The sequence below is a fragment of the Rhinopithecus bieti genome, unplaced genomic scaffold, assembly GCF_001698545.2.
Source record: "Rhinopithecus bieti isolate Rb0 unplaced genomic scaffold, ASM169854v2 scaffold_18548, whole genome shotgun sequence".
Lineage (NCBI taxonomy): Eukaryota > Metazoa > Chordata > Mammalia > Primates > Cercopithecidae > Rhinopithecus > Rhinopithecus bieti.
Genome location: NW_016809526.1, coordinates 789,544 through 801,983, shown reverse-complemented (window position 1 = coordinate 801,983; position 12,440 = coordinate 789,544). Strand labels below are relative to the sequence as shown.

Sequence of the window (12,440 nt, the reverse complement as noted above, 5' to 3'; positions counted from 1 at the left end):
CAGTATTTCTTTGGGGTTTGGAGAGAATCAGGAGTGATGTCATGTCATCTTGTTCTGGGAAAAAAAATGGGTCGGTTTCTTTTGTAATTTTTAACTAAAACAGGGGATTAAAAAAACTTTTACATTTGAAAATACTTTTCTGTAGCATCTTCTACTTGTCTGTTTCCAAATAAAATCCAGATTTGGAACTCAACACCAGCAGATAGTTCCTGTGCAGGCTCCTGCACAGCAGGCCCAGGAGAAGGGCCTGATCCTAAACAACATCACAGGTAAGAATAACTGAAAAAACAAAAACAAAAACAAACAACAACAAAAAACACTGGGTTTTGTCCTCAGGGCTTGAACACTGCCCACAGGTTCTCATGAGGAGGAGGAAGTGGGAAGAGATATTCTAGGTAGTTTTTTTTTTATACAATTAACAAAGTGTGATCAGCCAACTACCTAGGTATAATTTTAGCAACGTTTTCTCAGTGGTTTAGCTCCTTAGTAAACAGTCTGTACAGTTAATAAACAACTTTTTTTCTTAAAGAAGATCATGAAAATTTTGTCAAAGATTTGACCATACTCATGTATTTTAATACCCTGGTGAACACTTAACATTTTTTTGGTAACATTTATAATTTGATAGAAAGCATTTGTAGTCAACTGAATTTTAATGTAGCCAAGAGGAGAAAAGGAGTGGTTTTAAATCAAGCCTCATCCACACTTTTAGAATGGGAAGGCGTAGAACAGGATGTCTCACGGGAAAGATCACGTTTACAGTAATGTGTTCCAGATTAAAAAGTAAAAGGGGCAGAGAGAGTAGAGGCTGTTTCTCAGCATGTGGGGATCTAGTGACTGCTGCCACATTATTTGAGAAAACTGTTACCACTACCACAGGCCAGGATCTTTCCATTTTTGTCTCTCACCTTCTCCCAGAACCAGTCATACTGAATGATCATCACTGATCCTACAGAACTTTGACATACGATGAAACTAGTGGAGGCTTTCAATGTAAACATCCTCAGCACAGGAGTGTAGCCCTCATACTGCTGCTACAAGTCATACGCTGAGTCACACCGCTGTCTGCAGAGTGATGTGAACCCGTGTATACGTGCAGTTTCTTCTTCACCCTTCGTCCCTTCCCCAACATCCTCAATGAGCAAATCACATTTCTACCTGGTGAGAACACCCCTGTAAAGATCCTACTTCGTTGGTCCAACACAGTGTCTGCCCAAATGGCCGATGTTAATTAAGTCACCTTTTGGGGAGTAACATAATTAGTGTAAATCAAATGCTGTCCCCACCCCGTTCCCCAAGAACCTGTATCTTCAGAATTTTGGGCTGTGTTTTGTAAAAGCTTTTTGCTTTTACACTAGTGGTGATGTTGGAGGAAAATGCACGAGAATGCATCCTCCCTATCTGAAAGAATAGCAGGCTCTAAGGCAGTCTGTCTTCATTCTGAAGGGCCCAGTAGAGCATTACCACAGCCAAGCTATGTTTCTGGAAAGAACAGCAGGTCCCTAGCACTCTTTGCTTCCAGATGCCACTGAAATGAAAGAAGAAAAGAAGAACAGACAATAAAAGGTAATAAAGCCCAACCAAATAAATGATGACTACAGGTCAGTGCCCTCTCCTGGGCCTGCTGGGCTTTTCCAGTTTCACTGCTGGCTTCTGGTCCTCCCAGGTATCCGGCCCCTTGAGGGCTCCTCTGGCATCTCCGAAGACCTCTTCCAAAGGCTCTCTGCATCTCTCTCCTCTCCACACCAGTCTCTTCATTTGAGGCGCTGAGTCACGTTGGCCAGGGCAACTGCAAAGGCCTGCACGGCTGAGAACGGGTACTGGAAGTCTAGAATATACGCATTGCCATCAATCCGTCCAAATTGCATCACCTGGAGGAGGGCAGGGGAAGCAAAGACATTACAGAACAAGGCAAAAAGGCCAGGAGCGACAGCTCATGCCTGTAATCCCAGCACTTCGGGAGGCTGAGGCGAGCAGATCACGAGGTCAGGAGACTGAGACTATCCTGGCTAACACGGTGAAACCCCGTCTCTATTAAAAATACAAAAAAATTAGCTGGGCGTGGTGGCCGGCGCCTGTACTCCCAGCTACTCGGGAGGTTGAGGCAGGAGAATGGCATAAACCCGGGAGGTGAAGCTTGCAGTGAGCTGAGATCGCACCACTGCACTCCAGCCTGGGCGACAGAGGAGACTCTGTCTCAAAAACAAACAAACAAAAACCAAACCAAACCAAAACAAAAACACAAGGCGAGCAAGGCGACAGCCGGGTCTGCATGGTTCCTGATGGAAGCAGATAGCACTGTCTATGAGATGCTTTTTGCTAACAAAAGTGACTCTGAATCTGGTGAAGCTTCTATATCTAACTCCAAGTTTGTAGGAAACAAGGGGACTGAGGAACATGTTAACACAATGGAGACAATAAGCAAGGTTTGGAATGTGGGGACAATGGCCTCCAGCTCCATCCATGAAAAGTTACCTGGGGGCACAACGTCCAATGTTTGGGTGATGGGCATACTAGAAGCCCACCCCCCATTACGCATGTAATGCCCATGTAACAAGCACATGTACCCCTGAATCTAAAAGAAAAAAGAAAAAAAAAAGAATGGGGGGAATGCTAGAGGCCAAATGAAGTGGTTTCTTCATGTAGGAAGTAGAAAGGACAAAGAAAAGCAGAAAGAAGCACCAACAGGCCAGATGCTCCAGAAGAGAAGCAGCACTGCCACTGTCCAACGCCGCTACCTCAGGGAGGGACTTGGTGGCCACCTCCTCACCAGTTCCTGTGCCCACATCCCATCAGACAGTGGCACCACGCCCTAGCACATAGGCTGCACTCATCGCCTCTGGTCCTCAACCTGTGTGCTCCACAGCGGCAGGATCTCTGTCTGTCTTCCTCACTGCCCTGATTCTAGTACTATAGCAGGGGTTAACAAACTTTCTGTGAGGGGCTGATAATAAATATTTTAGGCTTTGTGGGTTATATGGTTTTTACCACAACTCCTCAACTCTGCTGTTGTCCGGCCAAAAACAGCCAGGGACGACACTCAGGTGAATGAGTGTGGCTGTGCTCCAATAAAACTTTGTTCCAAAAAGAGGCGGCTGGCCAGAATGGCCCAAAGGCCAGTTTGCCAACCCCTGGGCTTAGAGGATTGCCAGGCACACAGCAGGTTCTCAATAACATTTATTGAATGAATTAACAAAAACGTGAATTTAAGTAGAGAGAGGAAGGGACTTTGCAGGATGGTGAAGGGGGATGTTGGCAGCAGGACAGAGCAACCCTTCCAGGCTGGAGCAGGGAAGAACTAGGACCCACTGGGTTCAGCTGCACCACGAGGTTACATCTGGTTCAAGAACTGGGTATTGACTTCCATATACAGAGAAATAGGCAAACGAGCAAACAGATAGAAAACAGGAAGTTGACATGTCTAGGGAAAGAAAAGTATACAAAAAAGGAAATGTAACTAAGCTCTAACACATGGCTCAGCTGTGGGTCCTATTGACTAGCATAACAAGGTAACCAGTGACCACTGATTTAATGGGGAAGGAAAAGCTGTGTGCATACGTGTGTGTGTGTGTGTGTGTGTGTGTGCGCATAGGGTGAGCAAAACTAACCCTCACGTTCCTTAGGAAGTCACCATCTGATGCCAAAACCAGAAAAGTCAATGAATAGAAGTAGAAACATATTCTTTACAAATATGAGTACAGGCCAGGTGTGTTGGCTCACGCCTGTAATCCCAACATTTTGAGAGGCTGAGGCAGAAGGATTGCTCGGAGCCCAGGAGTTTGAGACCAGCCTGGACTGAACATAGTGAGACTCCCATTTCTTAAAAAAAAAAAAAAAAATTAGGGTCGGGCATGGTGGTTCACGCTTGTAATCCTAGCACTTTGGGAGGCCAAGGCAGGCACATCACAAAGTCAGGAGATTGAGACCATCCTGGTTAACACAGTGAAACCCTGTTTCTACTAAAAACACAAAAAATTAGCCGGGTGTGGTGGCTCGTGCCTGTAGTCCCAGCTACTCAGAAGGCTGAGGCGGGAGAATGGTGTGAACCCAGGAGGCGGAGCTTGCAGGGAGCCGAGATCCCGCCACTGCACTCCAGCCTGGGCAACAGAGCCAGACTCCGTCTCAAAAAGAAAAAAAATTACAAGATGGCAGTGGGCAGACTAAAAATCATAACCCCGTGAGCTCCACCTAAGAGGTATTCGTTGTTTTCCACATTTCCCATTTGGCCTTTTGAAAAATGCTCCTTGAAGGCCGAGGCACTGATGCCCTCGCCTCCTGGGCCCACAGCGCCACCCAGTCTGAGGTCTTACCTGCCGCCCCTCTAACTCAATCTGGAAGTTCTTGGCAGACTCCTGGGTCACCCGCCCCCCGAAGTCCAGCTGGTAGACCTGGGTGGCCTCGTTCCACAGCGGCTGCTTGTTGGCCATCACATACACAAAGCCTTGGCTGCCCAGCCGCCCGTCCTCCTTCTCACTGGCCCGCCGGCACTTGGCCTCCTCCAGCTCGCCAGCAGCCCGTGGGGCGCGCTTGCTCTTCCAGCCCTTTCTGCTGCCCTGGCTCTGGTTCATGAGCTCATCCCCGCTGATGAACAGCTCAGGCTCACTCTCGGAGCTGTCCTGGAACTCGTTTGTCTTATTCAACTTCTTTGACTTCAGTTGGTCTTTCTGACTCTTCACTTTCTTCTTCTCTCTCCCCAAGTGTGGGCTGGAGATAAGGGAATTAAAGTCACTCAAAGTCCTAGCCTCCTTCTTCACTTTGCCCTCAGTGATGGCCTGAACGCTGCCTTCTTCTGCTCGGCTGTCCAGGCGCTTCCGGTTCTTCTTTCCAAATTTTTCTGTCCGCTGGGGGACTGGGCTTTCGGTCAGGGAGAGGACTTCCTGGAAGCTGTCGGCAGTCTCTACCATCACCTCTGTGCCCATGTGGCTTTGGAGTTCGGCAGGTGGTGGGGACACAAGGGGCTTCTCCACCACCAAGTGCGGCTTTGGGGGGAGAGTGCCCTGGGGGTTCTGCACGGGCGGGCAGGCGCTGTAGGAACTCCATGGGTGCAAGGCGACAGGTGGCAGCTGTAAACTAGAGCACGTGCTGCTTCCTGGGTACATGGGGGGCAGGGTGCAATAGGAGAGGCTAGGCGGGTACACTGGCTGAAGGACCACAGCAGGCTCCTGTTGTGCAAACTGTGTTGGGGACAGGGCATCTTTGGGAGAGCAGGGAGCCTGCACTCCAGGCAAAGGGGGGTTGTTATAGCTTCCAGGATATGGCACTCCCATCCCATAGCCTGTTTGGAAAGTGGCAGTGGGGCTGGCAGGAGACTTGGGGGAGATGAAGGGTAGTCGGGACACGTCCAGGTGCTGGCCCTGACTCAGCATCAGAGGGGACAGTTTTAAAGGGTTGGGCCCTGAAGTCTGTGCTGTCCTTTCTTGAGGAACCCAAACGTCCTCACCCAGCATGGGGTCCCACTGGTAAGGGGGTGGCCGTTTCAGGGTGACAGCAGCTTCAGGCAGGGAAGGGTGCCTCAGGGGTTTCTCAAGCTGACAGTGCTGGGACAGGGCCTCGTCCTCTGTGAAGGCGGAGTTAACATAGTCGGTGCGGTCACGGGCGCTGTCGGGTGGGCTCAGGAGGCTGTAGGAGGACTGGGAGGCCAATGGGGAGGTGCTGGCGGTATGCGCCAGGGAGGCTCCAGGCTGTGAGCTGGGCCCTGTGCCACTGCACTGACTGCAGGTGTACAGGGCAGGTGGGTGCCGCGCTGGGAGCTGTGTCACCACCCCGCCGGGCCCGCCCTTGGGCTTGGCCAGGGGCTGCAGGGGGGCCCGCGGGCTGTCGGCCAGCTGGGCCATCTTGAGCGCAGCCTCACGGTTGTTCCTCCGCAGGGTAGCGTGGATGAGGCTATTGTCGGACCTCTGAGCAGCCCCCCGCCCCTGGGCCAGTTGGCTGGCAATTTCGGGATACGGGGGTGGGTCCCCGGTAGGGATGGAGTAGCGAGGGACGGTCAGGCGGTTCAGGGTGGCACTGCTGCAGGGCTGGGGGACTTTCTTCTCAGTGGCTGTGAGCCTCAAGGTGGCGGAGCTACCCGGGCCCGGGAGGGTGTACGTGTTCTGGGAGCACAGCATCCGGGTGCGGGGCCGGCACACCTCCTCCACGTTGCCACTGCTGTCAAAGGTGGTGATCCTCTCATAGCCCAGGGGGGTCTGGTAGTGCACTGACGTGGGGTAGAGGGAGAAATCGCCCTTCTTCAGACACACATCCACTGGGGCTGTGGGGCGGCAGAGGGGGCGGGGTGCTGCTGTGGTGGGGCGGCGGGGATGGTTCCTGGGTACGGGGGTGGAGGGTTCATCTTTGTCACCTGGACCTCCTGGGGGGCACTGAAGACCACTGCGTCCCCCTCAGCTGCCAGCTGCGGTGTTGGCCGCAGGGCCTTGGCTGACTTTTGCAGGTGTTCGTGGTCTCGGTCTCCATGGCCCACTGTGGACAGCTGCATGGGCCCCTGCGGCGGGGGAGGCAGGGACAGTGGAGGGGGGTTCTGAATGATGCGGCCCATTTCCACGCTTCCGAAAATCACCTGTCCAGGATTGGAGTACCGGTTGGAGACTGGGTACTGGGTGGCACTGTCACCTGCATGTTCTGCTGCTCCCACAGCTGTCGTCTGGTTGGTCAGGACATCTAGCTGCACATTCTGATTGGCCAGTAGGGACTGCACCAGCCCTATGCTCTGCGTGGGGGACATAGCCTGAGCCGAGCTGTGGATTGGTGCAATAGGGATGTTCACGGTACAAGGTGGGCTGTTCTCAGGGACACCAGATGCTCCCGTCACTGGAAGAAAATTAGAAAAAGGAACTGCTTACAAAAACACTGCCATTAAACCAGATCAGGATAAGTAATACATCTGGACTCATCCAGTCTCCTTCTGTAAACAAAATGCAATTGCCAGAGACAGAGACATGTCTGCTTGGGGAAAGCTGGCCTGCTCACACAAGTGAGATGGGTTCTTGAGGGCAGCCTGCTGCTTGTCTGTTAGCTAAGGGTACTGTTATAACTTTTCAACTAGCTCACTTTTGAACCTTCTAAACTTGGCACCAGTGCCTCAATGGCACCATCACAGATAATTAAATGTCTGAAGAAGCTTTTTACTGGTGATATTCATAAAATGCCCACCCTTTAATGCAAGAAGAGGGCAATGGTACAGGAAAAACCTCCACTGAGGACTCGCAGTGCCTAAGCCTCTGAATTAGGTCTATTCATGATTATGGGATGGATAGTGTGGCAAGTGTCACGCAAGAGATGTGTATAAGAAATGTATGCATATTAGATTTCTGTAAATAGAACCATGTAAAATGTAGTAGAAAAAACAATGAAAAGCATCTTCTAGTGAATCTGAGTATCACATGAAGGATCGTTTCCTAATTTTTTTTTTTTTTTTTTTTTTTTTCTTTTTTTTTTTAGCAGACAGAGTCTTGCTCTGTCGCCCAGGCATGCAGTGGCATGATTTCGGCTCACTGCAACCTCCACCTCCTGGGTTCAAGTGATTCTCCTGCCTCAGCCTCCCCAGAAGCTGGGACTACAGATGCACACCACCACGCCCAGCTAATTTTTGTATTTTTAGTAGAGATGGGGTTTTGCCTTGTTGGCCAGGCTGGTCCCCAACTCCTGACCTGTGGTGATCCACCCACCTCGCCTCCCAAAGGGCTGGGACTACAGGTGTGAGCCATCATGCCTGACCTTTATCTGCTTTTTAGCATTTCAAATAGTATGTAAGGTAGAACCACGCTGAATTAAACCCTATAAATATATCCTATTTGTACACAGTGAGAGTTTAACAGAGCGTGTGTTTGAACAGCCATCTAGAGACAGGTGCTCAGAGCCACTGTCTGCACGGCCCTGTTTAAAGTGCACACTGAGCACTCTGTAATTGGCTCCTCTAGGCCCATTGTGCTACCCTGTGGCATTTCCCTTAGAGAAAACTGCCACTGATCCAGAAATCTGAGGCATGGTGTAAGTACTATGTGGCAGCTAGTCCATGATTAGGAAATGTGACACTGGCTGACTTTTCATCAAAAGAACTACAGAATCAAGCCAGTCAGTTTATCAAAAGCTAAGCTGGCCCTTCCTTGGGGGTCTCCTAGTGAGACATAACTCTCCCCTGGCCGCACAAATTTGGGTCTGTCTCAGGTTTCCTGTCATTCCTGTTCAGATGCCTCTTCGAGAAGCTCTCTCGTCTGTATGAAACACTGATGGCAGGCATCTTCCCCTTTAAGAAAGAAGAGCTTCTTCGCTGAGTCACCGTCATTAAATGTAATCCCTGAGACAATATGTTCCCTCCTCTCATTGGGAACCACAGACAATAAGGACAACAGCAGCAACAGCTGAACCTTGGAGAGGGCTGTATTCGTCGCATTTTGGGAGAACAGGGAAAGCGTTAAGGGGAAAGTTTAAAAGATACTTCTAATTCCAAGATTCTGAAGTAGAAGGGGATGCACTAGAAAGCTCAGGTATGGGAGGCTTCACCAAACTACAGGTATTTATGTGGTTGTAAGCTTGGCCTATTAGGACCACATAAGCCTAGGAGATTTGCTCACCCATGAGGAGAGGTCATCATCAGAGAAGCAAGATGGCTATTGTTGGAAAGTGCAGTAGAAATCATTTTTTTCAGGTAAAAAGATTGGGCTGAGAGAAGGTAAACAATTCCCTCAAGTTCAGAGCCCAACTGAGGAGCAGGGCCTGAGCTGGAATGGGTGGCCCTCTATGTCCACTGCGAGAACCAGTCCCTCGGGTCACAGACATCCAGATACTGGAGAAGTCATGGTCCATGTCCGGGTTCCTCTAGCTCAGAAACTGGAGACTTCCAGAGCCCTGCTTAGTTGAAGTAGAGGAGTCTGTGTATCTGTACAATCTCAGGTGGTCTTTTACTTAGAAAAGCAAGTTATTTTCAAGTACCCTCTAGCAACTGAAATAGTTACACACAACTAACTGGCCAGAATAACTGGAATTCACTGTAATCCATTAATCAAAATAGGATCCTTTAAGAATCCCCCTGCCGGGAAACACATTAACTTAAGATGCTATATATATTGATATTTACCATTTGAAAACTGGAATTTAAAAATCGTATACCAGATTTTATCTTGAACTCAGGCCAGGCCCCTGTGCACGGAGACATGTGATTGCGGTGGAAGAGAGGTGGTTACAGGTAAAGGCTTTTGTGTCCTGGACACAGGGCAGATTTGAGAAACCAGACTCTGTGGGCACCACGGGAATGCTGGAGTGAGACAGTATCTCAGCAGGGATTGAAAGGATGAAGGCTGGCCTTGATCAATGAGACTGGGTCTCAGTTCTGATTTTATTTAGTACCAATCAGTCCCACTAACTTACCTGAATCCAGACACGTGACTAAGAGGATAGCTGTGAGGATAAAGCCAGATGGCAGAACTGTGCTGCACAAACACAAGGCACCGCTGCCACTGTAACCATCTGTGCTCCAGCAGCCCCCCTCCTGCCAACACTGGTGCCAACCTGTGACTTTTCCCCTGGGACATGCCATCACATCTACCAACCTTACTGAGGCAGGGATACCTTTTCCGAACCTAGGGAGCAGACTGAAACCTCAACAACTTGCCACTCTGTTCCCCTTGCACGATCCACTGACAGAGGGACCGTGACAAACAAGTTGATGTATGTGAACACACCTGGTAAATCATCTTCATCTTCACTGAAAACATTTGGGTTGAAGACAGGTAAATTAATATAGTCCATGGAAATTTTCCGAACTTCTGGGAGATAAATGGTCATCTGCCGCGGCTGGAGATGCAGGAGGCTGGTTTTATAGATTACTGGTGGGGAAAAAGAAGGATACAGTTAACAGAGACACACCAGAGCAGAGCCAAAGTGTCAAGGGAGTCACAGGAAGAAGAGCACACTGCAGTTTCCCTGCTATCAGAAGACAGATCTGTGTAGGCAGGGTCCAGAGGCCGAGAGGAGCTCTTCATTTCTCCCTAGTACTCAGTGCGACCATACTAGCCACGGTTCTGGATTCAGTAACAGCAGATTCCTGGTCTAGCTTGGCCTCCTTCCCAGTGGATTGTCTACAGAACTACACATTTCAAATGTCAAAAACATTTTAGACACAAATCATTTCTTTTGGAATGAGCTAGGGTATAAAACATATTTTCAAAACCTCATTTGCAATCAGAAGGATGATTGAATGGAAATAGTTGTGACAACCAGAGTGCCAAACAAGGGAAGCTTGAGCAACCCAGGAACCGTGTGAAAGCAATGTTGAGATGGGGGGGGGGGGGGGATGGTTTCTTGTAGAAATAAACAACAGCCTTCATTTCAGCTGGAGCCTTGGCCTTCAATTTTAATCTAATCACCAAGATAGAGATTTATAGGGAATTTCCACACAGTTTTTTTTTAAAACCTCAAGATTTAATTTGATTAACAGGGACATTTAGGAGAAGGCCCAGATTGCAACTAAAATATTTAGAGGAGACAAAATAAGTTTAAATATAATGAATCTAAATTTAAGCTTCACAGCAGTTAAAGTTGGGGCGAAACTGCCCTGTGAACTTGCTTTTGTGTTCAGTAGTCTCTCCTGTGAGACAGGTAGCAGAAAGCTTCTTTATTCTAGCTCCATGGCGGTCACCTTAACACTTAGCGGCTGACCTGCAGCATGCCTGTGGCACAGCAGGCCTCCTTTGTCCAAGCATCTTTGCAGGGCTGGCCTATGGACTGGTATGGGCTAAGGTAACTTCTCCTGCCCAACAGTAGAAAAGGCCCCATGCATGTGTTTATCTCTCTTGCCCACAAAGAAAAGAGAATATGAATTTTGGTTTAAAAATTCTGTGTGGTTTCATATGACTTAAGAATGAATGCATTAAAGTGCTATTATTTGTTGTTCACATTGACAAAGCAATTTAAAAAAAATTCTAGGAGGGATTAGAAAAAGACCATCAGTTACCTCCAGGAAAGAAAACTAGGTGGCTGATGGTGAGAATGACAGAGATTTTTACTGTAGACCCCTCTGAATCCTGTGAATTTCCTAAAATCTACTGTGTATTGTTAAAATGCCAAAAATTCAAAACAAAAAAATTTCATGGGCCAGATCATTCTAATTGAAGAAAACAAATTATCCAACCTGGGGAACAGCACTCACTTTTTAAGTTCACTAGAGGGCCATATACTGTCTTTGAAAAGATTATTTAATGGGGTACCATATATAACATATCTTCTAGTATCCAATAGTTAATTTCTGTTCTCTAGTATTAATAGAATCAAGTGGAAATTTCTTACAGCTTGACAAAGTAGCTCTATGGACTACAATGGTATTTTTAAAAAGGTCAGGCTGGGCATGGTAGCTCACACCTGTAATCCCAGCACTTTGAGAGGCCAAGATGGGGGGATGGCTTGAAGCCAAGAGTTTAAGACCAGCCTGGACAAAACAGTGAAGTCCTATCTCTACCAAAAATTTTAAAAAATTAGCTGGGCATGGTGGCATGTGCTTTGTCTACAGTCCTAGCTAGTACAGGCGGAGGTGGGAGAATCACTTGAGCACAGGAGCTTGAGGCTGCAGCGAGCTGGGGTGGCGCCACTGCACTCTAGCATGGGTGACAGGGCCAGGCCCTATCTCCCCGCACCCCCCAAAAAAAGGCCATCGTTTGTCTCAAAGGCGCTCACATGCTCTCTCATTGTACGATCTTTACTGGCTTATTGGTGGACCTACTCAACATCCGAGAATGAAAGGACCCATTAAGTAAATTCTCACTTCCATTCCCTTTTTCAATATTTACCATAGGCAGATGGCTAAGTTCTCAGCTTACTAATGTGGGAATAATCACAATAGTCAAACAGTGGTTATTAAAAATCAACCTTATCTATCAATAGGGCACAAACAAGTAACTGAACAACAGGACTTTGTGGTCATCAGAGAGTTTCCAGGTTGTTGAAAATATCATAAGATTTACTTGCAGTATGTACAGGGATGGTCCATTGTGATTCCCTAAGTCGGTTTTATGTTTACATTTTATTCCTCTTTTTCTTTGAGCTCAGATACTTCAAAATGAAAAACTCAAATGCAGTGCTATTTAAAAAAATCTCAAGGTCGGGCGCGGTGGCTCAAGCCTGTAATCCCAGCACTTTGGGAGGCCGAGACGGGTGCATCACGAGGTCAGGAGATCGAGACCATCCTGGCTAACACCGAGAAACCCCGTCTCTACTAAAAAATACAAAAAACTAGCCAGGCGAGGTGGCGGGCGCCTGTAGTCCCAGCTACTCGGGAGGCTGAGGCAGGAGAATGGCATAAACCCGGGAGGCGGAGCTTGCAGTGAGCTGAGATCTGGCCACTGCACTCCAGCCTGGGCGACAGAGCGAGACTCCGTCTCAAAAGAAAAAAATAAATAAAAATAAAAAAATAAAAATAAAAAAATAAAAAAATAAAAAATCTCTGAGATTCC

General features: G+C 48.2%; 1 protein-coding gene across 1 annotated transcript in view; it reads right to left on the bottom strand.

Moving 5' to 3' along the window:
- Window positions 1-1,206: 1,206 nt before the first annotated feature.
- The window catches only part of TULP4 (TUB like protein 4), a 207,653-nt gene continuing 196,419 nt past the window's right edge, over window positions 1,207-12,440 (bottom strand). Inside the window, 4 exon segments of the mRNA XM_017889635.1 lie at window positions 1,207-1,871; window positions 4,311-6,292; window positions 6,295-6,807; window positions 9,678-9,821. Of these exon segments, the coding sequence (XP_017745124.1) occupies window positions 1,755-1,871; window positions 4,311-6,292; window positions 6,295-6,807; window positions 9,678-9,821 (2,756 nt within the window). The 3' untranslated portion in view covers window positions 1,207-1,754.